At 46.8% G+C, this 27,068-nt stretch overlaps 2 protein-coding genes across 3 annotated transcripts; one reads left to right on the top strand and one right to left on the bottom strand.

The window, feature by feature from the left end:
- Positions 1-1,276: 1,276 nt before the first annotated feature.
- On the bottom strand, positions 1,277-13,750 carry COQ9 (coenzyme Q9). Its single transcript, XM_004015024.4, has 9 exons — positions 13,666-13,750; positions 11,258-11,423; positions 9,973-10,108; positions 6,332-6,474; positions 5,988-6,072; positions 4,477-4,581; positions 2,646-2,801; positions 2,256-2,309; positions 1,277-1,935 (listed from the first exon to the last, which is right to left on the bottom strand). Exons 1-9 carry the CDS (start codon positions 13,739-13,741, stop codon positions 1,900-1,902), a joined length of 957 nt encoding a protein of 318 aa, XP_004015073.2. The 5' UTR covers positions 13,742-13,750; the 3' UTR covers positions 1,277-1,899.
- A 92-nt stretch (positions 13,751-13,842) lies between these two features.
- Positions 13,843-26,559, top strand: CIAPIN1 (cytokine induced apoptosis inhibitor 1). Of its 2 annotated transcripts, none has more exons than XM_004015023.6 (9): positions 13,843-13,897; positions 17,903-18,077; positions 18,738-18,890; positions 20,326-20,402; positions 21,863-22,025; positions 23,453-23,526; positions 24,651-24,766; positions 25,262-25,343; positions 25,855-26,559. In XM_004015023.6, exons 2-9 carry the CDS (start codon positions 17,921-17,923, stop codon positions 25,963-25,965), a joined length of 933 nt encoding a protein of 310 aa, XP_004015072.3. In that variant the 5' UTR covers positions 13,843-13,897; positions 17,903-17,920; the 3' UTR covers positions 25,966-26,559. The 2 variants fall into 2 exon arrangements, with proteins under 2 accessions (XP_004015072.3, XP_012045214.3); XM_012189824.5 differs by having other exon boundaries at positions 20,323-20,402.
- Positions 26,560-27,068: the final 509 nt, after the last annotated feature.

Genomic DNA, 27,068 nt, shown 5'->3' with positions numbered 1-27,068 from the left:
TTTACAACTATTTACCATAGCATTAAACATTGTGTTAGGTACTATAAGAAACCTACAGATAATTTAAATTCTATGGGAAGGGCACATGTAGGTGCATAGTAGGCAGTGTCTTAAACAGCCTGCAAAGAGGTCTGATGGGTCTTTTTTTTGCTTTTGGTTGTGCCACATCCATGTCCCCTGAAATGAAGTAAAGTCCTAATCATTGGACTGCCAGGGAATTCCCAGGTGGCAGCAGATTATACAGAGAAGTCCTAAAATAGAACTTGGCAGGGAACAACATGTAGGGGGCAGAGAAAGAATCATCAGAGGGGACAGAGGCGTTTGCTTTAGCAAGGAGTGACATCTGAGACAGAGAAGAGCATTAAGGGGGCCCTTGCACTAAAGCCTGTATCATCTCAGTAAATTAAGAAGGTTGTCTGTTGAGTGTGAGATGGATGCTATATAGGATAAAAGAGGGAATGGAACAAAATATGATAGCTACTGCAGGCAACTTGACAGGATGTCAAGATAAAAGAATCAGGTGCAGAAAGGGCCCAGAGGAACGTGCGTGAGACAGGAAATTCCCACTAGCCGTTACTCCCATCGTCATTCAGTCCACTCAGGTAGGAGACCGCAGCGCAGAAGACAGATGGCTGTTGGATGCTGCATGCACCAAAATGGTGAAGCCCCAACTTCTCACGTGAGGATACTTGGAAAGGGGGTCTTTACGAGGCCCTGAGGATAGAACTCTCAGGAGATTAGTGCTCTAACAAAACCAGGAAGAGCGCAGAGCACACTGGCATGCTCTCTCTGTTGTGCGAGAATGCAGGGAGAAGGTGGCCGTGTGTGTCAGGAAGAAAGCGCCAAGAATCAAGTCAGCTGGCACCTTGACCTTGGACTTCCCGCTTCTAGAACTGTGAGACATATCACCACAGCAGCCTGAACAGACTTACACAACAGAGCTAACCGGACTTAAATAGGGGGCTTGGCCAGCACAGAGGCTGAGAGAATCTGTAAAGCTAAAAACTGTGTCAAGGAAATAGTCAGTGATGGGCAGGAGGAGCCGAAGAAGCTAACCAGGAGGGGGAAAGACCCCGTCACCCCCATTTTACTGAGGCCCAGGCCCAGGCCCACAGGTGCAGAGCTGTCACAGCTGCCCAGCAACGTCACACGGCACCGGGGCCCTCACTCAGGTCTCCTGGCTGCCAGCTGCAAGCCTTCTCCGAAACCCTGCTCTCTGCTCCTGGGGTCTTGGACAGCTGCCATGGGCTGTATGGAAATTCCCTACACAACAGGAAACTGCTTCAAAGATATTTATTATAATATTTTACAGACTAAGTTCACTAATAATCCTGCAATGAGTGCTGTTTTAACATGACACAGGGCCTGGGACCACATCTCTGGCCAGGCTGAGCACCAGCAGGCACCTGTCTCAGGTGAGGCAGCCTGCCCAGGGGGTTTCCAGGTGCAATGACTCAGGACACTGGAGCATGAAAGGGCAGCATGGAACCCACAGGCCTGTGCTGTGCTGTGGGGGAGCTGCCACCTGGGGTGGCCTCAGATCCGGACTCTGACTTGGGAGCCCCAGAGGCAGGTTAAGACATGGTCAAAGTGATGTGTTGGGTTTCCATGATTTGAATGCTTGAGTGAGTGTTGCGTTTTTCAGTCCCACAGCTATGGTGCCAAAAGGCATCAGGAGGCCTGGCCTGGCATTAGGAACTGAAGAAGTGGCCCAACCCTGGGCTACACCTGTGTTGCCCAGTGCCCTGTGGTTCCCAGGTGGCTGTGGTAGTGTTGCAGAGTCCTTTGGCGCTTTCTCGTTGACACCCTGTTCCATGGATGGCACCTTGTACGTTTCAAAGCCCTTTAAATATATCCATGGGTTTTCTTCCAGGTACTGTAGCTTACAGCTCTTCTTGCTCACCGGCGCTGGTTTAGACCTGTCAGGTTCTTGAGCTGACAAGAGGATGGAAACACAGAGTGATGAGACCTGGCCCTGCCCCCAGGACTCCAATGGCAAAGACAGATTTCCGAGGCAGCCTGTGTGGCTATGATGCGGAGATCTGATGTACCAGGGTCCCAGGCATAAGTTTTGTCTTCATACCAGTAACAAACAGAGGTGAGATATTTGGAATCTAGAGATTGGGACTGAACCACTGCCAGTCCTAAGATTAGCTTCCCCAGTTTAAGGCTACAAAACTACTTGGGGTGAGTGACATGCGTGAGGATCATGGGGCTAGAGCCAGCTGGGCAGGGACAAGCTGGGCGGTACTCACCGTCACTGCTGCGCCCATGAGTCCTTGCACCAGGGCCTCTCCGGTGGACTTGACCTAGAAGGAGTCAGAGTCAGGTTTTCTCAGGCCCCACCACTGCTCAGACGTGAGACAGGGAGGTCTGACCTGTAGGCTCACTAGCCCCTACAGGTCGAATCAAGAGGGCCCTGTGTCCTGGAAGAAGGGTCTACAGATAACACAGTAACAAAGGGACCACATGCGGCTCTTAGGGAAGGGCTGGGGTGAGGAAGAACCAGTCAGGCTCCCTGTGAAGGCCCCTGGGACTGTCAGCTGAGGCCCAAGGGGACCAAGAGAGCAGACAGGTGACAAGTTTGGCCCAAGAGGACAGAGCGCTTAGTGAGGAAGCTTCCCAGATGCTGAGCCCCGAGCTACCTGCTTGGCAGTGTGGCCCATGTTCATTGCATCGCTGATTCGGTTTTCCAGAAAGCGCCAGGTATCTTCGAAGTCTGGGGAGGAGTCCTGCATCATCACCAGCTCAGTGGTGTTGTAGATGCCAGCCAACACCGCTCGGCGGGTGTACCAGTTAAACTGCAAAGGAACCCATCCAGGGGGATAGGTCACCACTGTTGCTGCAGGCTGGGGGAAGTCTGAGTGATTCCTACCCAAAGCCCCTGGCACTCCTGGGCTCCTTCCTAATTTCCTCTTTCCCTCACAGATACACGTGGCCCTCTGGACAATGTGGCTGTTCCCAAACTAGGCTGGGTGTCAGAATCACCTGGGAGATTGAAAATGCAGGCTCCTGGGCCCAACCTCTTAGAGCTCAGTCAGCAGGTCTGAAGTTAAGTGCCAGGATCTAGATGTTTATTAAACATCCCATGTAATTTTGCTACGTCCACTCAGCTTTGAACCCACCAGTGAAAAGCCCAAGTCTCCGGACATCTAGGTATTTCCCTGGTGGCTCAGATAGTAAAGAACCTGCCTGCAGTACAGGAGACCCAGGTTCAATTCTTAGGTTGGGAAGATCCCCTGGAGAAGGGTATGGCTACCCACTTCAGTATTCTTGCTTGGAGAATTCTGTGGACACAGGGAGCCTGGAGGGCTACAGTCCACGGGCTTACAAAGATCTCATGTAATTTTCAGGCTTCCCTGGTGGCTCAGATGGTAAAGAATCTGCCTGCAATGCTGGAGACCCAGATTTGATCCCTGGTTAGGGAAGATTCCCTGAAGAAAGGAATGGCTATCCACTCCAGTATTCTTGCCTAGAGAACTCCATGGACAGAGGACCCTGGCATGCTACAGTCCTTGGGGTCTAAGTTCCAGAGAGGCTCTGTGATCAGGCAGTTGTGACCAAACCTTGTGTCATCCATCAGCGATGTGAGGGCTTGAGGTAGCGTCAGGGACAGACTGGAACACCTGGGAGGAGCTGAGAGTTCAGGTCCTTCAGCAACTGCTGGCTGTGGCTATCCTGGCCAATCGCTCTTCAGAGCACTAGCTTGGCTGCTTCCTGTTTTACCTCCCTGATTTCTGGGCTTTCTAATTTCATTTTCCAACCATCTCTGTTGGTGGTATATTCCCATATGAGAGAAGTTTATTAAAGCACTTTGTTAGAACTGTGGTGGAAGCATCTCTCTGCCTCCCATCCTGGATCTCACCAAGTACCATCGCATATTAACTTCTTTTATGAAGGTGGATATATATACATGTGTATATACATTTTAAATTTTCTACCAGAAATATGATAGTATTAACAAGTCAGATTCTTTCCGGCTGCGTGTTTAGAGGCTTATTGATCTCTGAGCAAAGCAGGCCAAGATGGGGTGTAGGGAGGGAGTTTCTTTTTAAAGCAATGTCTTAAAAAAAAACGTCTTAGAGAACGTCTCTACAGCATCTTTTAAAAAAAAAAAATCAGTCTCATAAAAGACATACACTGAGGAAGTCTGCCACAGAATGTAAATTTTAGGAGACTGAGGGGGAAATGATTATAAAACGGCAGCCCAATCAGCCCTCTGATGCCGTGTGTCACACTCTGGGGGGAAGGAGCACTGATGTGTGGATATAGCACTGGTCCCTGAATGAAGATGACCTAGAGGCTACTGTGGCTTGTTGAGGGACCCTCCTCACACATTAAACTCTCCTTCCTAAGATGAGAATGACTCTGGAGTCCCCCTGAAGGGATGTGTGATCAAAGAAATTTCACAAACTTCTGGAGGAAATGCTTCATGCAGCCGTCCCCACCCTCTGCGGGCCTGAGGAGAGCACTCACGTCAGTGGACTGGTCCCCAGCGTAATGCCACATGTCATCCACCATGCTGGTCAGGAGGTTCAGGCTGGGTGGGATGTTGTGAGGGAGCATGAGGATGCTGAGGGCCTGGGGAGAGATGACACAGGAAGGGGCACTTGCACACTGGTAATGACAGCACCTCACTGTTCAGTAGAGATAGTAAGGGGCCTGCCCAGCCCTCCTGAGACACACCATCTCCAACCACAGCTGTGAGCTCCTGGCATCTAAGGCTCCCTCCCAACTACAGCTTATGGGAGCCGGGGCAGAGTACCCTCTGCTGCCCAGTCAGATCCTCAATCCCTGGCATGTGAACTTGGGAATGCAGCCAGCCAGGTCTAGCCTGGTATCTTTGAGTAAGGATGGAGGAGGGCACCCCCATTCTGTAACATGGAGAAAGAGGCAAGGCTAGGAGTGGAGTCTGGGGGAGGTTGCTAAGCCCCGATTCTAGGCCATCCTGGAGCCCAGGAGCATTCCTGCCCTTCATGCCCTGCTCATGATAAACTCCTTCCAGTTTTTTTTTTCCCCTAACTCAAACTGATTTCTGTTACCTGAGACCTCAAAATTCTTTCATATAAGCAGTGGCACAGCCCAGAGATGCCTCCATTAGCAGATATCAACACCGGACAGTCCAAGGGTTGTCACTTTACCAACTCTGAAACCCACTGGCTGCGGCCTTGAGAGATGTCCCCGATTGGCTGGAAAGTTATCTTTAAATAGCCCAGGAGGAAACATGCTTAATAAGAAGGCAACCAGGACCTACTTCATGCACTTGTGCGGCTTCAAATGCAAGGTGGAATGAGTCAGTCCACGAAATCGAGCATGGGAGCACGGGCACGGGGCGGGCCTTGACTCTGGGCTAAACTCCCTCACACTCGGCCCAAAGCTGAAATTAAGTGCCCAACCATCTCCCAGCTGGGCAGCGGATACCAGCTGATCTGTGGGTTCTCTCAGTTCTGATATATATTGACTTTCTTAACCGAGAATGGCCCACATTGTGACACGCTTTGAAAAGAGGAGGAGGAAAAATGGAGCTTTAGAAAACTTGGGGAAAGCCCTTAGAATGAACACTCCAATTCTCTAAGTGTCACACTGACAAACTGAAAAGAAGTCCCACTCCCCTGAGATCTAGAATTCGAAAGGCCTGCTGCTGATGACGGTCAGTAAAATCTTCTGACTTTTCTAATCTCCTTCATGGAGCCCTCCTCACCAAAAACCCAGTGATACACTCGGGCCACTAGCAGCCCACCAGGACATGATCTAGGACCAGGCCACTCACATCTCCAGGAACTGAGACACAGGCGGCTCAGAAGGCCCTCTCTTTGGCTCTCCTCAATCTGACACCTAGTGTACCAGTACACTGCGCATCCCTGGGTCTGCGGAGACTAGCAAGCTAACTTCTGAACATCATGCCAGACCTTCCGCGTGAAGGTGCTTAGAATCATATACATGAACACACTGTCACCCTGGGGCCTGGATGTGGGTGGACCGTGTACCCGGGGCCAATGCTGAATGTACGGGATCAACATTCTCAGTCTGGTTTCCACAGCATCCCTCAGGAACTTGTCTGTCTTCTTTTTCCTGGAAGAGAGAAAAGAAAAGAGAGTACCTCCGGGTCGAAGGCATGGGCTCAGTGCTACCCCATCTACTCGGTTCTAGCAGGGATGGTTCCACCAGCTAGAACGAGACAGGCAGCTCCATTTCCGTCCCATCGGAGCATCTGGGCTGCTCAGCGCTACTCAGCAGGCTCTGCTTGGACTGGCCTCCTGGGGACAGCTGGTGGGGCCCGAGTCCTCCCATCCTTAGCTGCTACCCCGAGCAATGATGCTGTGGGACTTACTCTGCCTGGCCCAGCTGTACCAGCTTCTGCTCCTCCTCCAGGACACGGGTGAGCCGAGCATTGCACTGGGTCATGAAATGCAGGATCAGCTCACTGCCGTCATTCCCAAACATGCTGGCGGCTGCACTGGAGAGACCCAGGGACTACAGAGGGGGAGAGGGAAAACAGGGAAGTGGCGGGCTGGTGCAGTGGCCACTGGCTGCCTGTCCATCACTAGCACCTCTTCTCCTGGCACCAGCAGCTTGGCTTTCAGTGGGACACCCCCACTCCTCATTCTTGGTCCATGTGATCTGGGAGAAGCTGAGCACTCGTCCCTCGATACTCCATCAGGCCCCCAGGTGTGATGCAAAGCAGGGGATCCAGGCCTGCACGTGTGGAGTTCACAGCACCTAATTCTAGGACATGCACATGACCAAATCTAGTCCTACAAGGCCGCCTCTGGAATTCTGCTAGTACCGACAGGGAAGAGGGACTCTCTCTCCTCTGGGGTTGCTGACTCTCTCAACTCAAGGGAAGCCCCTGCTGAGAATGAAGCTCACGGAGGGGAAAGCAAAGCAGATACACCATGGAGACAGCTCCCAGCAGCACAAGATAAGAACGCTGAGCCAGAGCCACTTTCAGACTTTTCTGTTATTAAATGAGCTGAAACACTCTACGTCTTGCTTGAGCCAGTTCAGAGTTGAGTTCTAACACTTGTAACCTAGAATTGCAACTGCTGTGAAAAGGGCCTTGGAAAAAGTGCTATCTTTCTAGCTCACTTAACCTAAATCTCTTGGAAAGTAGGTCTCTCAGTTATTTAAAAAAAAAAAACAACACAAACTTTTATTACTGAGTTGTTAGGGAGTTATTTAACAAAGTCACAGAGACCTTTTATTACTCCTGATAAACAACAGTCACTGAGAGGCTACGGTAGGAAGAACCCTGATGACAGCAGGGACAGAGGACAGAAAGAAACAAAGAGACTTAAAAAATCCCCACCGTTGGGAGTCGGGAAGGAATTCTCCCCTGGCGGAAGTGCCCAGACTTTCTGGGCTTCATTGGCAGGACAATGGTAAAGAATCTGCCTGCCAGTGCAGGAGAACAGGGTGAGAGCTATTCTCTGTAGGTGCCACCTTGAGGATACCTTAATGTTCTCTTTATCCTTCTGGCTACCTGGTTACCAACGTCACATCTAGTTAACAATGCTTCGTGTTAAATTCTCTCTATTCGAGTGATTTCTTCTGACTGACACACTCCCTGAAAGACCAACTCCGCTTCTCAGAATCTGTCCTGAAGAAACCAACCAGAAATATACTTAATTATGTCATACACATAGGTTTATAATACTAAAAAAAAAAATTAGAAACAACCCAAATGTTTATCAATTGAGTTCAAGTAAATACAACAGGTATTATGCAGCCGTATGAACAGAGATATGCAGAGTACTGGGGTTGGGGGGGGGGGGGAAGCCAGGTAACCATAGAATAATCAGTTGAATCAGATTTTCCCAAACAGTCCTGTTCCATTTCTGTTCTCTACAGGTGCTACATCTTTCTCTAATGATTCTCTCAAACTTCCCCTGCCACCTCCAAATCTTTGTCTCTTACCACTTTTTCCTAACTTCAGGTTCATGAGACAACCACGCCTACTTCAGAGAAAACAGAAGCCATTCCCTGGGAACCCAAAAGATTCTTCTAGAAATGAAATCTGCAGCTGTCTTCTCCAGCTTTGCCCCTAATACATCGAAGGCCAGTCTTTCCACCTGTTTTTTGGACTTCATAAGTCTTGCCTTCAAGGAACCTCACATTTTTAATTTTGCCATTTCTCCTGTATCTTTACCATCACCCGTGTTTCTGCATCCTCCGGCTCTAACTTCCATCCCATGTCCCCCGCTCGTACACCAGCTCCCCTCTACCCCTCCCAGCCACACGCCTCTCCATTTCCTTACCCTCCGCTCACTCCTCAACCCACCCCGTTACTGCTGACCTGCACTCCCCTCCAACGGCTGCTACTGCAGTCACCGATGTCTAGTAGCTCCGTCCACATGTTGCTGCTTGACCTCCAGAGCCAGGCTCCTCCACCTCAGTCTCCTTTGCCACTCTACCCCACTAGTCAAGGCTATGGTTTTTCCAGTGGTCAGGTATGGATGTGAGAGTTGGACTGTGAAGAAGGCTGAGCGCCGAAGAATTGATGCTTTTGAACTGTGGTGTTGGAGAAGACTCTTGAAAGTCCCTTGGACTGCAAGGAGATCCAACCAGTCCATTCTGAAGGAGATCAACCCTAGGATTTCTTTGGAGGGAATGATGCTGAAGCTGAAACTCCAGTACTTTGGCCACCTCATGCGAAGAGTTGACTCATTGGAAAAGACTCTGATGCTGGGAGGGATGGGGGCAGGAGGAGAAGGGGACGACAGAGGATGAGATGGCTGGATGGCATCACTGACTCGATGGACATGAGTCTGGGGGAACTCCAGGAGTTGGTGATGGACAGGGAGGCCTGGCGTGCTGCGATTCATGGGGTAGCAAAGAGTCGGACACAACTGAGTGACTGAACTGAACTGAACTGCTTCACCCACCCTTCAATGTCAGCAGTCCCCAAGAACCTAGACTCCTCTCTCTTTTCACATGACACTCCTGGCACACTCACACTCGTGCCACCCGAGGCAATCTCACTCACGCCCCCGGTTTACCGATCGCATCCATATACTCTAGTCCAGGCAACTCCTCCAGTTTCAGGCCTGTATGCTCGAGGTTTCCCACTGGCTGACCCAAAGATCCCTCAGACACAATAAAGCTCAGGACTGTACCCACGATCCTTCCCTAAACTTGGGTTTCTTCAGGGGCCCTAATCTTAGAAAACGGCACGGCCACGTACCCACACATGCAAACCGACAGGCAATTCCGTCACTCCCTCCTATGTCATTCTACCACCCGTCTCCGTGTTTACTGCACTGCTCTAGGTCAGAAAGCCCTCCTCTCTCCCGCATGACTGGCAGCAGGCCCCAGTGACTTGCTCTGCCTCTTTCTTTCATCCAGCAGCCAAAATGATGATTTTTGAAATGTTAAATTTAATCCCGTATCTTCTGTATCTCCAGGTGGGGCTAGTGGAAAATAATCCACCTGCCAATGCAGGAGATGCAGGTTTGATCTCTGGGTTGGGAAGAGCCCCTGGAGCAGGAAATGGCAACCCATTCCAGAATTCTTGCCTAGAAAATTCCAGGGACAGAAAAGCCTGGTGGCTACAGTTCATGGGGTCGCAAAGAGTCAGACACGACTGAGCACATATCTCCAATTATTCTTAGGACAAAAGACATTGTAACTCTTCAACGTGACCTTTGGATCTTATCTGACTTGGCCTCAACTGACCCTTCCCCAGCCTCACTCAGCTCAGATCTCTTCCATCACACTATCTATGATCTGCCTTTAGAACCTAACTCCCAAGATCCAAATACATGGTATATTCTTTTTATATTAAAAAATAATCTAAAAATAAAGCCATTTCTACTCTACAGAAGGAAAATAAGCAAAACCAGAATATCTGATAGCAGTGAGGGGTTCCTGGACTCTGAGCTGGGCTGGAAGAGTGTGAGGCCCTCTGCTCTGGCCAGTATGACTCCCTCCAGCTGATCCTGGCCAGGCTGCCCTGCCCACACCCATACACACCTGGGCTCCTTCTGCAATGGCCTCTGCCGTCCAGCCGTGGGCGGGCACGAACTCCAGGGCTGCGGTCAGGATGCGGTGCTGCAGCTGCTCCTCACTCTCGTAGTCCTCCTCCTCCTCCCCGCCCTGGTCGGTGTACCTGAGACAGACAGGAGGACAGAGTCCTCACCCTCCTCTCACCGCCTCCTGCCGAGCAACGCAAAATGTGCCCGGCCAGAAACCACAGGCGCTGTGCCTCCTCTCAGCGCATGTTGGGAGGACATTTACTTACGTGTCAGTATCAGTGTGTGAGTGCCAACAGAGCAAAAATCACATCATCCCTCACCTCCCAAAGAGTCACCGAGAGAAAGGAACCAGAGAGCAAGGAGGTCACGCGATAGGAAGGGACACGCTCTCGCAGAACCCTGGATATCCCAGTCTATAGCCTCACGGCACCGTTTCTTTATCTAGATTTGCACCAAACTGTAATCCACGAGGACAGGGGCAATGGTGACATTATTCACAGGGCCTGGCACAAAGACGACCCTCTGAACTGAAGTGAAGAGGACATTCACTGAGAAACCAGAAAACCGACTGGGAACACTCTCATTTCAGAGCTAGAGGAGCTTCTCAGGGGCAGGATTAAGTAAACAGAACATATCTAATGGAGACGGAAGTTATTATCTCCTTTCTGCCAGGCAATTTGGCCCCACAAATCTGAACAAAATTCATAAGGTGCATAACTTTGACTCAGTGCTCCCACTGCTGATAAAATCACACACTTGATCACACCATTTTTCGTGATGTAAATGAAATCTAAATATCCATCAATAAAAGGTCAAATAAATTTTGGTACTGCCATTTGGTGGAATATTAGACAACCATTAAAATCATACAATCTGTGAAAAGACATTAAAGATGTCCTGCTGAGTGAAAAAATAGGCTCTGGAACAACAGGTATAGTATACAGTGTAATTAATCATTTATAATATACACAGCCCTATATATGAAACTTGCTTAGAGAAATATCTAAAAGGATAATCACAAAAACGTTAAGAGTTATTCCTTGGTTTGTGATTTGTGGTAATTTTTTTGTTTTATTTTTGTGAACGTCTTTGTATTTATTCAGAACATTTTAGAATGTATGGGCACCATTTTCATACAATAAACAAATAAGTTCTTTCCAAAGATAGTTCTGAAAATGATGAAAGGTGTGAAGAGGGTGGAGAGGAGAAAGGAAGGAGAAACAGATTAAAGTACCAGGCGCTTAAAGTGGACAAAATGGGTGGACAGGTGTTCTGATGCCTACCTGGGGGGTGAACGCAGAGCCTCTGGATTGGGTTCCTCTGCGCCCTGCGCCTCAGACTGTTGCTGAGAAGAGGGCGGGGGTTGATTCTTCTGCTGATCCGAAGATCTTAGCTGCATAGCTGAAGCATGGAAGGCAGGTGGTGCCAGGGCTGGTCGGCAGCGGGACACTGAAACAGAACCTGAGCTGATCAGTCAAGGACGCTCTTTGACTCAAAAGCAGACCCTTTGAGACCGAGTGGTAGGAGGGATGGAAGAAAAGCAGAGGAAAGCCAGAACCAAGTGCTGGATCCTAGACAAAAATCTTAGGTAAATTGGGAGCCTTCTGACATGATGTGGTGGCAAAAGCATAAACCAGGAGAACACCTCTCTTCTAGGCATGTTTCCATCATTTGTTAGGTTAATGGACAAAGAGCATGACTTTAAAATATGCAAATTAAGAGAAATAATCTCTATTTACTCAATGAGAATGCTGTGAGGCTCAAACAAAAAATGAAAGTGACTTAAAAATGCTACATATTTGTATATCATAGCAAGAGCACTGGATTAGCAATTAGGTCTGAGTACCAATTCCCTAGTGTTTATGGGGTGTCTGTTTTCTCATCTGCAATACTGCAACAGCCCCATTTACTTTACTTTTAAAAGGTACAGTACTGTGTTCACTAAGGAAAGGCTAATACTACTTTCTTCTTTCCCAGCATTTATACAAAAAAGTTCAAACACACAGACAAGTGGAAAGAACTGTGGCATGAATGCCTGTATATCCACTACCTAAGTTCTACACAGCTATCCATCACACTCATCCTACATTAATCTATTTCTTGATGCATTTGTCGCAGACTTCAGCATTCTTTATTTCTAAACATTTCAGCACACACATCCTTAACTAGAGTTAAAATTTTTTATTTTCTTTTATTGAGGTGACATTTATATTCACCTGTTTCAAATTTTTCACTCTAGTCTTGCCTGTCCGAGAATTTCATCTATATAGAATCATACCGTAGGTTCTGTGTATGTATGACTTTTTTTTTTGCCCAGAGTATCTTTTAGATTGATTCATATTTTTGTGTAGGTCAGTAGGTTGTTACTTTTTTACTGCTCAGTATTCCATTAAGAAATAGTATTCTGTTGGGCTGTTTCCGTGTTGGCTATTATAAATAAAGGTGCTATGAACATACTTGTTCAAATCTTGTTGTGGACATATGCCTTCATTTCTGTTGGGTAAATATCTAGGAGATTTTCTGGGTCACAGGCATTATTTGTTCTTCTACTGAATATAGTTTGGAGTTATGTATAAAACAGCACTCACTAAAGAAAAAAAAAAAATCTATGGACCACCACAGAAAACAATGATTTTTAAAAGAAACACAGCATGGGATGGGTGAAAATATCAATTATTTTGGTATATGCACAGAAAAAAATGGAGCAAATATTCATAAAACTTTGAAAAGGGTCTGGGAGATCCCAAAGCAATATTGCAGAACCACTGCAGTCCAGGAGATTTCAGGTGGACTACAGGAGAATACCGGAGAAGACAATGGCACCCCACTCCAGTACTCTTGCCTGGAAAATCCCATGGATGGAGGAGCCTGGTAGGCTGCAGTCCATGGGGTCACTAGGAGTTGGACACAACTGAGGGACTTCATTTTCACTTTTCACTTTCATGCATTGGAGAAGGAAATGGCAACCCACTTCAGTGTTCTTGCCTGGAGAATCCCAGGGACGGGGGAGCCTGGTGAGCTGCCATCTGTGGGGTCGCACAGAGTCGGACACGACTGAAGTGAGTTAGCAACAGGAGAATACAAAAGAACATTATTTCATCAGTTATATACTTATATATGTTAATACATAATTTACTTATGGGAGGTGACATTTGTTTTCCATTTATGGTAGAGATATAAAGGTCAATATTTTTATAAAATCAGATGTATATAAACAAAACTACTGACTATATGGCGGCAAAGGTGATACGCAGATATTGAAGAATTACTGAAGTGGTGGGGAAATGACTGACTTAGGAAAAAGTATTAATAGACGAGGGGCTCTCTGTGGCTGTTTCCTGTGATCAGGGCCCAGGGATTTGACAACGGAGTCAAGAAACTTGGGCGAGTGTGCCAGTCTGCAACGGACGAGCTGTGTGATCTTGGGCACCCACAGCCCTCTCCGTCTACTCCGTGAAATGGGAATGACAGGCCCCTCCCTGATGCTCTTGCTCCTCACAGGTCGAGAACGTGGTCAGAAGCCAACCAGGCGACCACTTCAAGCCAGGGGCGCCCGCGCAAGCCGTTATGCCCTTCACCTCACCTTGCTCTCGAGCCGCCCCGAGGCTTCTTCAGCCCCTCACCCAGACCAGGTCGGTTCCCCCCACCCGACCCCTTCCCTCCCCTCTCCCGGGCTCGGCCGCCCCCTCACCGGGCAGGCACCGCAGCTGAAGGAGCCTCCAGCCCGCCCGGCGTAGGGCGCCAGAAAACGCCGCCGTCGCCGCCATCTTGGAATCGGGCACGCCGCCTACGGCAACGCGATGGCAGCGCTGAGTGGCCACTTCCGCCCGCCCCAGCGCAGCGGGAGTTTCCGCCTCTCGCGAGAGGCGCGAGGTGTGGAGCCGGTGGATGCGGAGAAGCCGGGAGCGAGCTCAGGGCGGCAGGTGAGCGCTCTTCTGGTGGTCCGTGAGCTCGATCTTCCCCAACAGTCCCCTCCCGACCCATTCTCTCCTCTACATCGGCTCTTTTCCCATTTCCAGCCCCGTCCTTCGGCGGAAACGTGGCCGTGGCCACCTCCCTGAGGACCACAGCTGGGTTTCGCCCGGAGGAAGCCGGTGTGAGGGGCCGGGCTGGCCCTGTCTCCCCCGGGGCCCTTGAAGTGGTGGCTTCGGCCCTTTCCGGGCTCCCTGTCTCCCGCGCAGCCGGACCCAGCCTGAGGCCCGGGGGACAGCGCTGCGCGCGGCTGAGACCCACTTCTGCTAGTAGCAAGCTGTTATGACCTTGAGTCTCCGTCCCTCTTTACAAACATCGGGGAAGCTGCAGTTTCCGTCTTGGGGGTTCCCTGGAGCCCCAGGTTGTAAATTTGAACCTGTGTCTTCCCCGAACCTCCAAGGTGTTGAGTTGGTATAATTGAGTATTCCTAAACTTGCCAGGTTGGAAAAGCCATCAGGATGCTTGTTAGTAAATTGGATCCGGAGATCTTTCTCCTGGAGAATCGATTCAATACCTCTGAATGTACCCCTGGAATCTTATTTTAACGTGCCTCCGGGTGGTTTCGATGATCTGCACGTTTGGGAAAGGCTGGTATTCTCACATTGAGTGCCAAGCTCTGCATGACTCAGGGAGGTCATGGACTAGGCACTGAACAGAAATGTAAATACGGAGGGCCTCACTGGGAAATTAATCAACAAGGAAGGCTTCATAATAGTCGAAAGAAGTAAATGATTTGGGGGACTAGAGATAACGGAGGGCAGGAGCTAAGCATGCCATTCTGTAAATTTTGTGCAGTTAGACCCTTTTCTCTTTTGCATCTTTGCAACTTTAATCTTTTCAGTTAGCTTATCAACTCTAGTCTTTTCAACTGCCTCTTCTCCCCTGTGTGAGTGTGGGGGAAGCCTCCCTTTAAGCCAGAACTACTCCCCAGGTGTTAAAATTTCAGATCCATATTTCCAGATTTTGGTAAAGCCCTACTGATCTCTCCATGAGGTTTTGTTTTCTGTCCACTCATCTTGGAGCGAATCTCTCTTGTGGAAAATCTAGCATTTGCCTGGAGACAAAGTTGTCCATTTCTTTTCCTTTGAGTTTACTACTTCCTTAGAGATTATCACCTTTTTTCTGTGTGTGTGTTTCAGTTTATTTGAATTAAAAATTTCCTGATAACTGTCAGTATTCTCAGAATTTTTTTAATACATATGACTTGAAAGGATTTGATCCTTGATTTGAACTGAAATTCACACTTCAATCTTTTTTTTTTCAATTCTTCCCCTCCCCCATCCTTAAAGGAAGCCAAATGCCTCAAGATTTGATGTTTACAGGTGTCTTAAAAATAAGTGAATCTCCAGAAGTTGTTCTCAGATAAATCCATTGACGCTACAGTGACTTCTACTCTACCATTTTAATGAAACTGGGACTCTGAGTCACACTTCCAAGTATGTTGACTTAGGTACCAGACATTTTTTCCTAATGTCTTTTTAGAAAAAACATTGACAACAACATAAATCTCTGATGATGAATAACATCACACTTTCGCTTTTAGATATTTAAAAGAACACTGTGTCCCATTTTATTCGGGAAATGCTGACCACAAATGGTGGCTGTGTCTTGTTTTTTGAGGGTTAATGTTTAATAAATGTATTTTATGAGCTCCTTGTTGCCATAGAAGATTAGTTTCGGGGGATATGGAACACAGAGCACTTTCCAGTCTTCTAATTTACAGACACAATCCCACTGGAGTACTGTATAAGATGTCATAAAGTATGGCTCTCATATTGTGTAATTTTAACAATGAAAAAGCAGCTTCACATCTCTCCTTGGGGAGTCCTCCCAGCTGGCAAGGCTGAGGAGGAACAAGATTTTATAGGACTGTTTGAAGCAAAGGCAAATAAACTGGCCCCGGAGAAGTGGAGGCTCAGAGTTCTCTGAGAACATTATTTTATTGAGCTTTATGTGCCAGGCCCTGCTGAGTGCTTTGCATATTTTTATCTTATTTACCTCTTGCCACCGCCCTGCAAAATTTAAGATCATTATTCCTACTTTATTAATGAGAAAAGAGAGAGGCTAATCACAGATCCATGGTTATGTAGCCAATGAATAGAAGATCTAGTGCTAGACAGAACCCCAGTTCATCTCTGTTGGAAACCTGTGCTCTATAAAACTCTACCTCCATTAAGATTGCTGAAAAGGTCTAGAGATCTGGCCTTCTGCGTTTCTCTTGCTAATGAGTAGCCTTTGGCCCCTCGGTTCTTGCATGAGGGTTTTTCTGTGAGTACAGTGCAAGGTTGTATAGTGGGAAGGGATCTTTTTCCATGGCCCCAAGGGAGAACTTGTTTCAGCATCATTCTAGAAACAGGTCGTTTATTTCTTATAACTTCATGCCCAGCAGTCCATATTCCTGTCTTTCGCAGTCAGTTCTTAAATGTGAGATCCCAAGTTGCTCACTTGAAAGACTTGTAGGGTTCTTTCTCAACATCATGTTACAGTTGAGAGCGTAAAGTTTCAGTTCTTGATTGTGTGCTTTTTAGGGATTAAAAAAACCACAGTGTAGTGAATAAGGAATCCTGTTTGTCTGATAACACTTGGCATCCTTTTACTGCACCTCGAAGGCAGGTTAGGATAATAAAGGTATTCCACAAGGAAAGAATCACATAAAAGGCATGATGGAGTGAAAAATGCCAGGATTTTCCATTGAACAAGGGGAGGCAGGAGATACAGGTAGAGCACCTGGAGATTACAGAGCACCTGGATCCAGGAGACTGAGGAGATTTGACTTTGCTCGAGAAAATAAAAGCCTTAGTAACTCCTTTAGAAGATGAACGACAAAATCAAAAGTACTACCATATTTAAGGATGCCTGGCTAACCTCAGCATGTTTTAATAGGCTGAAAGGCAAATCATTTGAAGGGAACATTTTGAAAGAAGGAAGAGTGTGTGTGCCTGGCTTAAGTTCGGTCCCGGAATGTTTGTGCTGACATAATTGTTACTGGGTTAGCCACCTCTCAGAAGACAGAAGTGTTCCGCTTAAGACTGATCCACGCATGACCTGTCTCCTACAGTTTCTGTTTTCATGTCATTTGATAGAGCTGTCTGCAGGCAGGGACTCAGCGTCATTAATGTTTAAGAAAGAAAGAGGGAACTAAGTAGACTGCTCTCTTGCTGGCCTGAGTGCATCGTGAGGACACTGTATACTCGTCTGAGTATCCAGTCAAAGAAAAAGTTGACTCTGATGGGAGGAAATTTCCATAGGTTGAAAGCATGGGTTTTACAGTCATACAGACTGGGATTCAAATCCCAGCTCTTTTTTTATCCACACAACAGTTAACCAGTTATGTGACCTGGGCAAAATCAACAGCTTGTGTCCTGACTAAAATGGAAGTATTACCTAGTTTAAGGTTATGCTTGGGTTCAGTTGAGATAACGTATATTAAATGCTTTGAAGAGTTTGGCTAATATTAATTGTTAAGGAAAGACATGGTAGATACCATTGATCACTGCAGAGTCAGTGGAATTGAATTTTCATATCTTGATGAATGGGGAAATATCATTATTCAATTTGCTAAATTTACATATGTTGTCTCTTTTTTAAAACATCTCAGCTTGTGGTTAGGATATGGCAGCCAACTTATTTGCCTCCCTTGCTGAGTCATACTTCTGCTTAATTAATGTCCTGTGTGTTTTATATTCTGTTCAAGCTGAGTTTTCATATCAAAGAGAAAATAATCGTTGTGCCTTCAACCTCCTTACTTGACTCCCCAGTCAGAATTCTCACCGAGGAAGCCACCTGCCATGTTCGGGAATGTTGGGGTTATGAAACCTTGGGTAATGGGTTTGTTCAATCACACTCTGCTATCTACAGTGAGATTTTCTAATGGGAGGTCAAAATTAGGTATAATTCTAATCATTCCATGTTTGTCTCTGCTCAGTCTTGACTCTTTTTTGGTCCATACCTTTTAGGTCCACAGCACTGCAGAAATGGCAGATTTTGGGATCTCGGCTGGCCAGTTTGTGGCAGTGATCTGGGATAAGTCATCCCCGGTGGAGGCTCTGAAAGATCTGGTGGATAAGCTTCAAGCCTTAACTGGCGATGAGGGCCGAGTGTCTGTGGAAAATATCAACCAGCTGCTGCAGTGTAAGTGCCTGCGCAGGTTGTCTTTCAGGGCAGACAGTTATGGTGGGGGTGATGCTTTCCTGTCGTTCCTTGATGGCTGGGTTTTTGTGTCAGGTGGCACATGCTAATAGTTGTTTCAGTTGAGGTATAGTGGACTTAGATACAGCTGATGATCTGTATAAGCAAGGTCTTATTTCTTATGACTTCATGCTTAGCCGTTCGGTTGTGTCCAACTCTTTGTGACCCTTTGGACTGTAGCCTACCAGGCTCCTCTGTCCATGGAATTCTCCAGGCAAGAATACTGGAGTGGGTTGCCCTTTCCTTGATCTTTGCCATTTCCAAGATTTCCAGGGGATCTTCCCGACCCAGGGATTGAACCCACGTCTCCTGCATTGCAGGCAGGTTCTTTACTCATTGAACCTGTTTCACATCTTTTTCTTTTAAAGCTTGTTTTTCATCCACCTTCTTTTTTTACTTTTTCTCCTGAGCATGTAAAAGAAGTTAGTATGACTGAGGGAGAGCAAGCGTCCTTGCCCCACTTGCTAGTAACGGTGGTATAATAGCATTTGCAGAACAGGTAGGTGTTTATTTTATGGGGCCACGCATGTAGCTTTTGTGGGGGCTTGGTCAACGGCTTCTGGGGCCCAAGTGACCACTAATTAGAGTCTTCCTTCTTTTCAGCTGCCCACAAAGAATCTAGCTTTGACATTGTTTTGTCGGGCGTAATTCCTGGAAGCACCACTCTGCACAGTGCTGAGATCTTGGCCGAGATGGCCCGGATTCTTCGGCCTGGTGGATGTCTTTTTCTGAAGGAACCAGTAGAGACAGCTGTAGGTAAGGAGATCTTCACTTAAAAGACCAGATCTTCACTTGAAAGACCCACTTAAACCCTAAGATTTAACAGGGTTGAATCTTAGGTATGTTCTCTGCATCTCTCTGAGTAGCAGGTATCATTTGGAAATCAATATTCCTATACAAAACCGTATCCTTAGGGATAAGTTATTGTAAAACTCTGAACCACACATCCGAATAAATTGTGGTCTTTGACCCGTTAGTTGTAAAATAGAAGGAACTGCTCATCTGAAAACGGCTGGATCCTTCAACAGGTGAATGGTTTAACCGGTAGTACATCCGCACAATGGAAAACTATGCAGCAGTGAAAAGGAACAAACGCTTGCCACATGCAGCAGTTTGGATGAGTCTCACGGGAATCGTGCTGCATGAAAGAAATCCAGTCTCCAAAGCTTACATGCTGTATGATTCCATTCACAGAACATTCTTGAAATAACAAAGTTATAGTGACAGGGAACAGGGTGGCCATTGTCAGCAGTTAGGATCAGGAGGGAAGGGTGTTCATGAGGCTATAAAGGGGGTAGTATGAGGGTTCCTTGTGGTGATGAAGACTATACACACACACACAAGTGTATGTAAAAGTGGTGAAATTGGGATAAGCTCTGTGGACTATATTATTACACAAGTGACAGTTTCCCAGCCTTCGTACTATATAATAACTGTATAAGATACTACCATGGGGAGGTGAGGGGAAGGGTCCTCTGAACTTCCCTGAACTTTTAAAAAATTTACTATACATCTATAGTATTTCAAACTCAAAAATTAAAATATAGTCCAAGAGTGATGAGGTAAGTATTGATTCATGTGAAACTAAAGACAGAATCCAAGAAATAAAAACCTTAAAAAATTTTTTTTGCTTAGTAGTAAAGCTGTCAGAGTCATTTTAGAGTTTTAGCATTTTAGACTTTCTATCAAAATGTGATGCATTATTTCATCAAATATGATAATAGAAATGAAAGTATTTTGAAGCATACAGAGGTGTTTATGTGGAAACACAAACTTGTGATGTTAGGAGCAGATATAGCCTTCTTTGTCAGGAGGTAAACCCTGAGTGGCTAAAAACAGTGTCTTACCAGAACCATACAAAGATACTTGTATACAGTTTCTAATCCTCTTTCTCAGTCATTATCCAGCAGCCTCTGTAAGGTTAAGTATTTCTCAGAAACAGAGAGTGATAAACAATAATAAAGGATTTATTGTATAGGAGCACTTTGAACAACCAAAAGGATTTCTCTAATTAAAATATTATCATTAAAATATATATATATACATATTTATATTATATATAAATATATTTATATTCTATTGAACAGAATAGGTTATTATTATTTTAATGCCCTGTTGACTAGGATAGAACCTTTATAATTTTTCTTGCATTGGCCTATAAAGCTACTAATTGGGGTTTTCCTCTTAGCAGTTAACAGTAGCAAAGTGAGGACGGCATCTAAGCTGTGTTCAGCTCTGACTCTTTCTGGTCTTGTGGAAATAAAAGAGGTATGTTTATAGATGACCTTCTTCGCTGGGAATTTAAGCCTTGGGTGACTAAACCCAATATATCTTTGTCAGATGATACACAGAGAATCTGGGAGAAATAACAACCCTGAAGGTGAGGTGAGCAGTGTCAGTTAGACTAGCAAACAAGTTGAGAAGATACCTGATGCCTTGAAGGACAAGACCTCTAAAATCAACCTCTTCTGGAGAGACTCAGCTTGGGCCCATGTGGGTTGGGCCATTTTCTGGTCTTAGTACTGGTGGTGACGCCTGAGGCAGAAAGGGAGCAACACATCCTTAATGGATGCAAGTCTTAGGCCCACGTGGAAGGCAGTCGCCTGTAATTATCACACAATTATTACACAACTCTTACACAGTTATTTTCCTCAGCTTTTTGGTGGAAAGCTGGAATAGGTTGGAGGGGAAATCCTTTTCTGACAATTCAGTAGAAATATTAACATTAAATAGAGGTATTCATGGTTCTGCATTCTTCTCCTATGCCGAAATGTTCTTGTGTGAGAGGTAGGTGTTATATCACAATAGTTGTTATGCTTGGATCTGTACATGGCCGCGGGCCTCAGTTTCTTTATACTTTCCCTTTTTTATTTTCCTTTTTAGTTAAAGTTCTTCCATTCTTTTACTCTAAATTACGTGATGTTCATAAAACTTCAGTTAAGACCAAAGAATTTAAAGTGACATCTCAGACCTTGCTTACGCTTCCCTCCCTAGAGGAAGCCACCAATACAGTTTTTGGTGTGGCTGTTCAGACACTTTATGTATTTACAAGAGTGTTGTGTGTGTGTCTACACATTGTTAATGTAAATCAAGTCATATCACACATTGTTCAGTCACTAGCTCTTTTCCCCACCTTCAGATACACTCTACATGTATCCATATCAGTGTGTTCCCCACTTGCTTATTAATGATGGAACAACATTCAGTGGTATAAATGGACTGTGATTTTTGTGGTCATTCATTCCTTAATTGTTGGACGCAGAGGTGGTACCCCCTTCTGTTTTTCCTACCTTTACTGCCTGCTGCTGCGTCTCAAGGAACATAAAAAGCATTTCCCCCTTGGTTCACTTTCTCTACTACATATTTCACTTCTAGCCTCTTTATCGTGGGCATGCTTACCCACTGTGGGCTTTGATCCTATTCAACACACCCAGTTCATCTTGATAATTATAATTATTATAGTCCCCACAAGGCCTTGCACAGCGCCTGTACCCAGTAGACAGCTACCTGATAAATACTTTCAAACTCTCCATGGAATGGGTTAACTGTAAACATGTAGACTAGTTAATGCTCTGGAGCACGTGAGGCATGAGCCCTTGTCTGTGATTTCCCACTGTCGTGTGCTTCCTCCAGACGCGAGCATTTGACATCCGTGGGGGGACGTGGTACCGTGTCACACTGTGGAAGGACTGTGATGTGCCCTGATCCTCTGATGTCTTGAATTCCAGCTACAGCGCGAGTCCTTGAGCCCTGAGGAGATTCAGTCTGTCCGAGAGCACCTGGGTTACCACAGCGACAGTCTGCTCTCTGTGCAGATCACAGGCAAAAAGCCCAACTTTGAAGTGGGCTCTTCTAGTCAACTTAACCTTTCTACTGCCAAGAAGTTTTCCGGTGAGATGGCCTAGGGACATGTCTATCTGAGTGGCTTAGGAGGTCCTATTAGAAACCGAGCCAGAGATCTGAGTGAGGTGGTGAGAACTTTATAGAATCAGCTCCTTCCTTAGTTTCTCTCATTTCCAAATAGAAGGATGCTTCATGTACTGCTGTCCTGGGCATATTCATAATCCGAAACTGAAGTGGCACGTAGATATTACCTAGTTCAGTCCCTCCTCCTGCACCAGAGGATGCTGAGGCCTCCAGGTTCCAGAGTTCTGAGTCCTGTAGCTTCATTAGCTAATGAAGTCTTTCCAGACCCCAGAATCATGACACTTACCCTCTGAAGACCTCCCAGGGGCAGTCATGGCAGATAAGTGCCCTGTTCCTCTTCCCGTGTGTCCTTTTCTCGGTGCCACTGAAGTCAGCTTTTCTTTCTTTGAGGATTTTAAGACACTTATAAAGATAGCTCTTCTGTTTAGAAAATTACACCCAGTTCTTTGTTATCATTGTCACCCTCCCTATCACTTTCTTTTAATGCCCAGGTTGAGAAAAATTGTCCCAGCTGTGAGGTAGACAGAAATGTGCAAGTACATTCACACTGCTGTGTTTTGGCTGTCCAGCCTGAATCTTCAGGAAATTCTTTGGCATCCTAACCTTTGGGTTCACAGTTCCAGAGCAGCTAGGGTCTGCTTAGATGGCCTGCCCTGTGGGGGTCTGAGCACCTAGTTGTGACAGTGATCACAGGGAGCACACTTTGCCCCCCAAGCCCCCTTCATGAGCCAGCCCACACTGAAGCCCCCGGAAAGGGAATCAGGAGGTGTAACTGTCACTGATTTGTTCTTGAACTACCACCATCAGCTCCAGAGCCTGTTTTCTTGTCTATAACAGGTTTACATGAGACCAAAGCTTTGCTATTCGTAATGCTTTTTGGCACACTTTCTCATTTAATCTGCAAATCTCCTGCTGTGGGTATAGGGAATACTATTAAGCCCCATGCTCTAGGGATTGAAACTAAGAGGAGGAGGAGAAAGCAAGCTGGAGTGGAAGTTTAAAGCGTTAGGCAGACTATGTCTGTATTTGTGTGTATTTGTGGCTGTATGGAACTGGCCCAAGTATGTAAATCTGTTTCCTTGTAAGATTAGGATGACAGATAACTTTCCTCATGAGGTGGTTAACAAGACTAAACCAGATAACATATGTAAAGTGTTTAATATGTAGTATTAATATCTGGCACAAAGCAAGTGCTTAACAAAGGATGACTTTTCTTACCATAAAGTGATGGGTCCTTTGTAAGGGGTTGAGCCGGGCTTTGAGCCCAAGTCTTTTGACTCCCAGTCCAGTGTGTTCCCTGCACAACCTTAAAGGAAAGCACTTAATATGTGTGTGGACCTTGTTTCCGGCTGCTTTTCTGGAGCTCATTTTCTATTATTGGTTGAACTCAGGGAAGCCTGCTGTGGACCCTGCAGCTGCCAAGCTCTGGACCCTCTCGGCCAATGATATGGAGGATGAGAGCGTGGTGAGTCAGCTCTGTGGTCACCTGATGGCTTTCTTTTAGGCTTCCCTCAGCTCAGTTGGTAAAGAATCTGCCTGCAATGCAAGAGACCCCAGTTTGACTCCTGGGTTGGGAAGATCTGCTAGAGAAGGAATAGGCTACCCACTCCAGTATTCTTGGGCTTCCCTTGTGGCTCAGCTGGTAAAGAATCTGACTGCAATGCAGGAGACCTGGGTTTGATCCCTGGGTTGGGAAGATCCCTTGGAGAAGGGAAAGGCTACACATTCCACTATTCTGTCCTGGAGAATTGCATGAACTGTGTAGCCCATGGGGTTGCAAATAGTCGGACACGACTGAGCGACATTCATGTTGGGTAGGAGTGGTCATAGTTTGGAATGGACCCTGAATTCGTAAGTGTGAAAGCATTTAAAGCCCAGCCTTGTGGTGGTGCCTGACACTGGTGTTTTTTTTGACTCGGAAACTCCACATTGATGGCCTATTACATTTCCTTTTCAGCATCTTTCCCCACAGATTTTCTTGTTCTCACTTCATGTGATATACTGAAGACTCTTGTAGGCATGTGTAAACCTAAAAAGAGTTTGTCAGCTAAAATATTTTTTGTCTTCTCCATCTGGGCAAGATACCAAATGCTCACTGTCTTAAAATCTCAGATCTGTGCTTTCTATAATAAAATGCTTCATTTCTACAACTATAGAGGTCAGTGGTAAGCAAAATAGATGATGGTTTGTGTCCTCATAGAACTTGCAGATTAATTGTCCTCACAAATTACCCAAGTGTATATATTATTATTGCCTTTGCCCTGAAATTATATGGAAAATAGTCCATCCCCTTTTCTCGTGTGACAGCCCTTATATTCCCTGTTCTTCCTGCTCCCTTCTTCCCACCCTCCACACACATACTCTCTTCATATCATAAATGAGTTCCCAGGCCCCTCACAACCCAGTACAGCTTCCATGCCCGCAGTTTACTTGCTGTGTGGGCGGCTTGGGTGCGATGATCAACCCTGGGTAGGACGGTGGACGCCTTCTGACACACAGGGGTGAACTGCTGCTGTGGCCCGTGACCACATCAGCTGTTCATCAGCAGAGACCACGACTGTGTCATTCATGGCCTCCAACATTCTCCAGGATCTTATCGACTCAGATGAACTGCTGGATGCGGAAGATCTGAAGAAGCCAGACCCAGCTTCCTTGCGGGCCCCTTCCTGTGGGGAAGGGAAAAAGAGGAAAGCCTGCAAGAACTGGTAAGCCTTGGGGTGCGCCGTGGCCACCTCACTGCTGCCAGCCGCTTCTGACTCTCAAAGAATCACTGTATTTTACAATTACTAAAACATACCTTATTGGAAAGTGTCAGATGTATAGAAGAGTGTACTAAACAGGTACGTTTTAAAGAATACTAAGAACGAACACCCAGGTACTGACCACCCAGGTTAAGAACTGGGAACCTTAGACCTTGCCTCCGCTGGCTTCCTCAGCCGCATCTCTCTCATCTCCTCCCAAGAGGCTACATTCTCCCAAGTTTGGGCTCCTTCTTCCTGACTTTTTTCATAGATTACTGTCTCCGTGTGAAATATCTCTGTGTGAAATCTCCAAACAATACCTTATTGAGTTGTGGAGCCCAAATCTGACTAGGCCAGGAAAGGTCCATGTTTGGATCTGTAAAGGCTCAAGGGGAAGAGAGGTCTGTCAAGGATTTGGGTGGCAGGAAATCTCACTCATCAGCTCCTGACTTCCCCCAGCACCTGTGGCCTCGCAGAAGAACTGGAAAAAGAGAAGTCAAGGGACCAGATAAGCTCCCAGCCCAAGTCAGCTTGTGGAAATGTGAGTATCTGGATGGTTACTCAGTATTCACAAAGGACTAAAGCATACACAGGCCAACTCCAGCTTTATAGAAGCTACTGCCCAAGTATTGTAACAATAGGGGGACATGCGAGACTGTCTCCAGGGAGTAGTGGGAAGACGGGTGATCGCCTGAGTGTGTAGCACGCTCAGGCCCATAGGGAGGCAGGTGCCTGTCATTTCTTTTATCTGGCCCCTTTCTTTCTGCTTCACACGGGGCCTGAAGCTACCTAACCATTTGGTATGTGTGGCTATCATTTGAACTGCTGAGAATCCAGAAGTACGTCCAGCTAAGGAACTTTCTCTAGACCTTTGTCTTTCATGAAATCAGAGCTCTTAAAGACTCTCAGTCTGCAGGTCTCAGCTGGACGTACAGACACTCCCGCTCATTCTCTCCACGCTGCTGTGGCCATATTATGGTATTATCTTCCAGCCCATATCTCCGGGAGGGCTGACACTCAGCTTCTCACTAATGGGGCTCTTCTTTCAACAGTGCTACCTGGGCGATGCTTTCCGCTGTGCCAGCTGCCCCTACCTCGGGATGCCAGCCTTCAAACCTGGGGAGAAGGTGCTCCTGAGTGACAGCAACCTCCACGACGCCTAGGAGGGCCTGGCCTGGGGCACACCTGCTCCTCCGCCAGCTCCCGCCCCTCACATCCCACCACATGGTTCCCCCCATCTCCTCTGACTTAGGTCCCTGGCGGGGAGGGTGATCAGGGGACAGAGTGGAGCTGGCCGGGGCGCAGTGGTGTGGAGTGCTGCCACAGGTCAAGACCAAGTTATCCTGGGGCCCTGCCACTTGAGTGGGGACCTCCTTCACCCAGTGTTAGGCGAACGGTGCTCATCTCCAATAGGCCCCTCTCCCTATGTCAGAGTGCTGACTGACACTCTCGGATCCCGCCACCCTTGAGTATTGACACTGACAGGGAGGGCCCTGTCTCATTCTAAGCTCTGCAGTGGCGCCCACAGCTTATCTCCCAGAGTTGGTGGTTTATTCACTACGCAGTTTTTGGTGATGTGAGGTGAGGGTCTTGTGACCTCAGAGCACCGAGGGAATCACTCATGGGGTTGCCGTGATCATGTCCACTGTCCTGCTCCCTCCACTCCTCTCCCCCCACCCATGTGTTAATGTGTTACATCTGTGTCCTATTTCATTTCTGTTCATCAGCAGGTATTAAAATTTATGTACTTATGCGTATTTGCTGTGAAGAGGGTCTATGTCTGTGTGTCTGTGACGTCTGAGCCACCTAACCTCACCTGGGACCACAACCATTTCTGGAGAGACTTGAGTCACCCCACGGGGAGCCATTCCTGCACTTAGAGATCAGGACCGACCTCCATCGCCTTTAGAAGAGTCCGTGCTGGTGAGCATCTAGAGAGAAGCAGGTCAGAAGCAGAACCAACAGTAAATCTCTGAGCAGGAGCTCCTCTGTTCTTGTTCCCCGCCTACACAAACATGAAATTGATCTTGCCAGATAGCAAGAGAGATGGTGTGGATATAAGAGACCCAGGTTTTTCTGTTTCAGCAATAAAGAAAAGTGCCCGTTGGTATTTGTCCATTCTGATGGATTTTAGTTATGGGTATGGCTTGACTCTGAAGCCCCGGTGGTGGACTGATCAGGACCTGTGAGTGTGACAGGACATCCCTGCTGTGGTTAGGTTATGTTGTGTGGTGGATGTGAGAATTCGCGGATAAAGTCCCTCACG

This window comes from Ovis aries, chromosome 14, assembly GCF_016772045.2.
Source record: "Ovis aries strain OAR_USU_Benz2616 breed Rambouillet chromosome 14, ARS-UI_Ramb_v3.0, whole genome shotgun sequence".
Taxonomy (NCBI): Eukaryota; Metazoa; Chordata; class Mammalia; order Artiodactyla; family Bovidae; genus Ovis; species Ovis aries.
Note: the sequence above shows the minus strand (reverse complement) of the source record. Positions and strands in the feature narration are given on the sequence as shown.

Excerpts from the sequence above, each read along its gene's own strand:
- CIAPIN1 (XM_012189824.5), top strand. The coding sequence starts at position 17,921 with ATGGCAGATTTTGGGATCTCGGCTGGCCAGTTTGTGGCAGTGATCTGG. Across the intron at positions 18,078-18,737 it reads TATCAACCAGCTGCTGCAGT|CTGCCCACAAAGAATCTAGC; the intron begins GTAAGTGCCTGC and ends CCTTCTTTTCAG. Across the intron at positions 20,403-21,862 it reads GTCTTGTGGAAATAAAAGAG|CTACAGCGCGAGTCCTTGAG; the intron begins GTATGTTTATAG and ends CTTGAATTCCAG.
- COQ9 (XM_004015024.4), bottom strand. The coding sequence starts at position 13,741 with ATGGCGGCGACGGCGGCGTTTTCTGGCGCCCTACGCCGGGCGGGCTGG. Across the intron at positions 2,802-4,476 it reads CTGGGGACCAGTCCACTGAC|TTTAACTGGTACACCCGCCG; the intron begins GTGAGTGCTCTC and ends GTTCCTTTGCAG. Across the intron at positions 1,936-2,255 it reads TCATGGGCGCAGCAGTGACG|CTCAAGAACCTGACAGGTCT; the intron begins GTGAGTACCGCC and ends TCCTCTTGTCAG.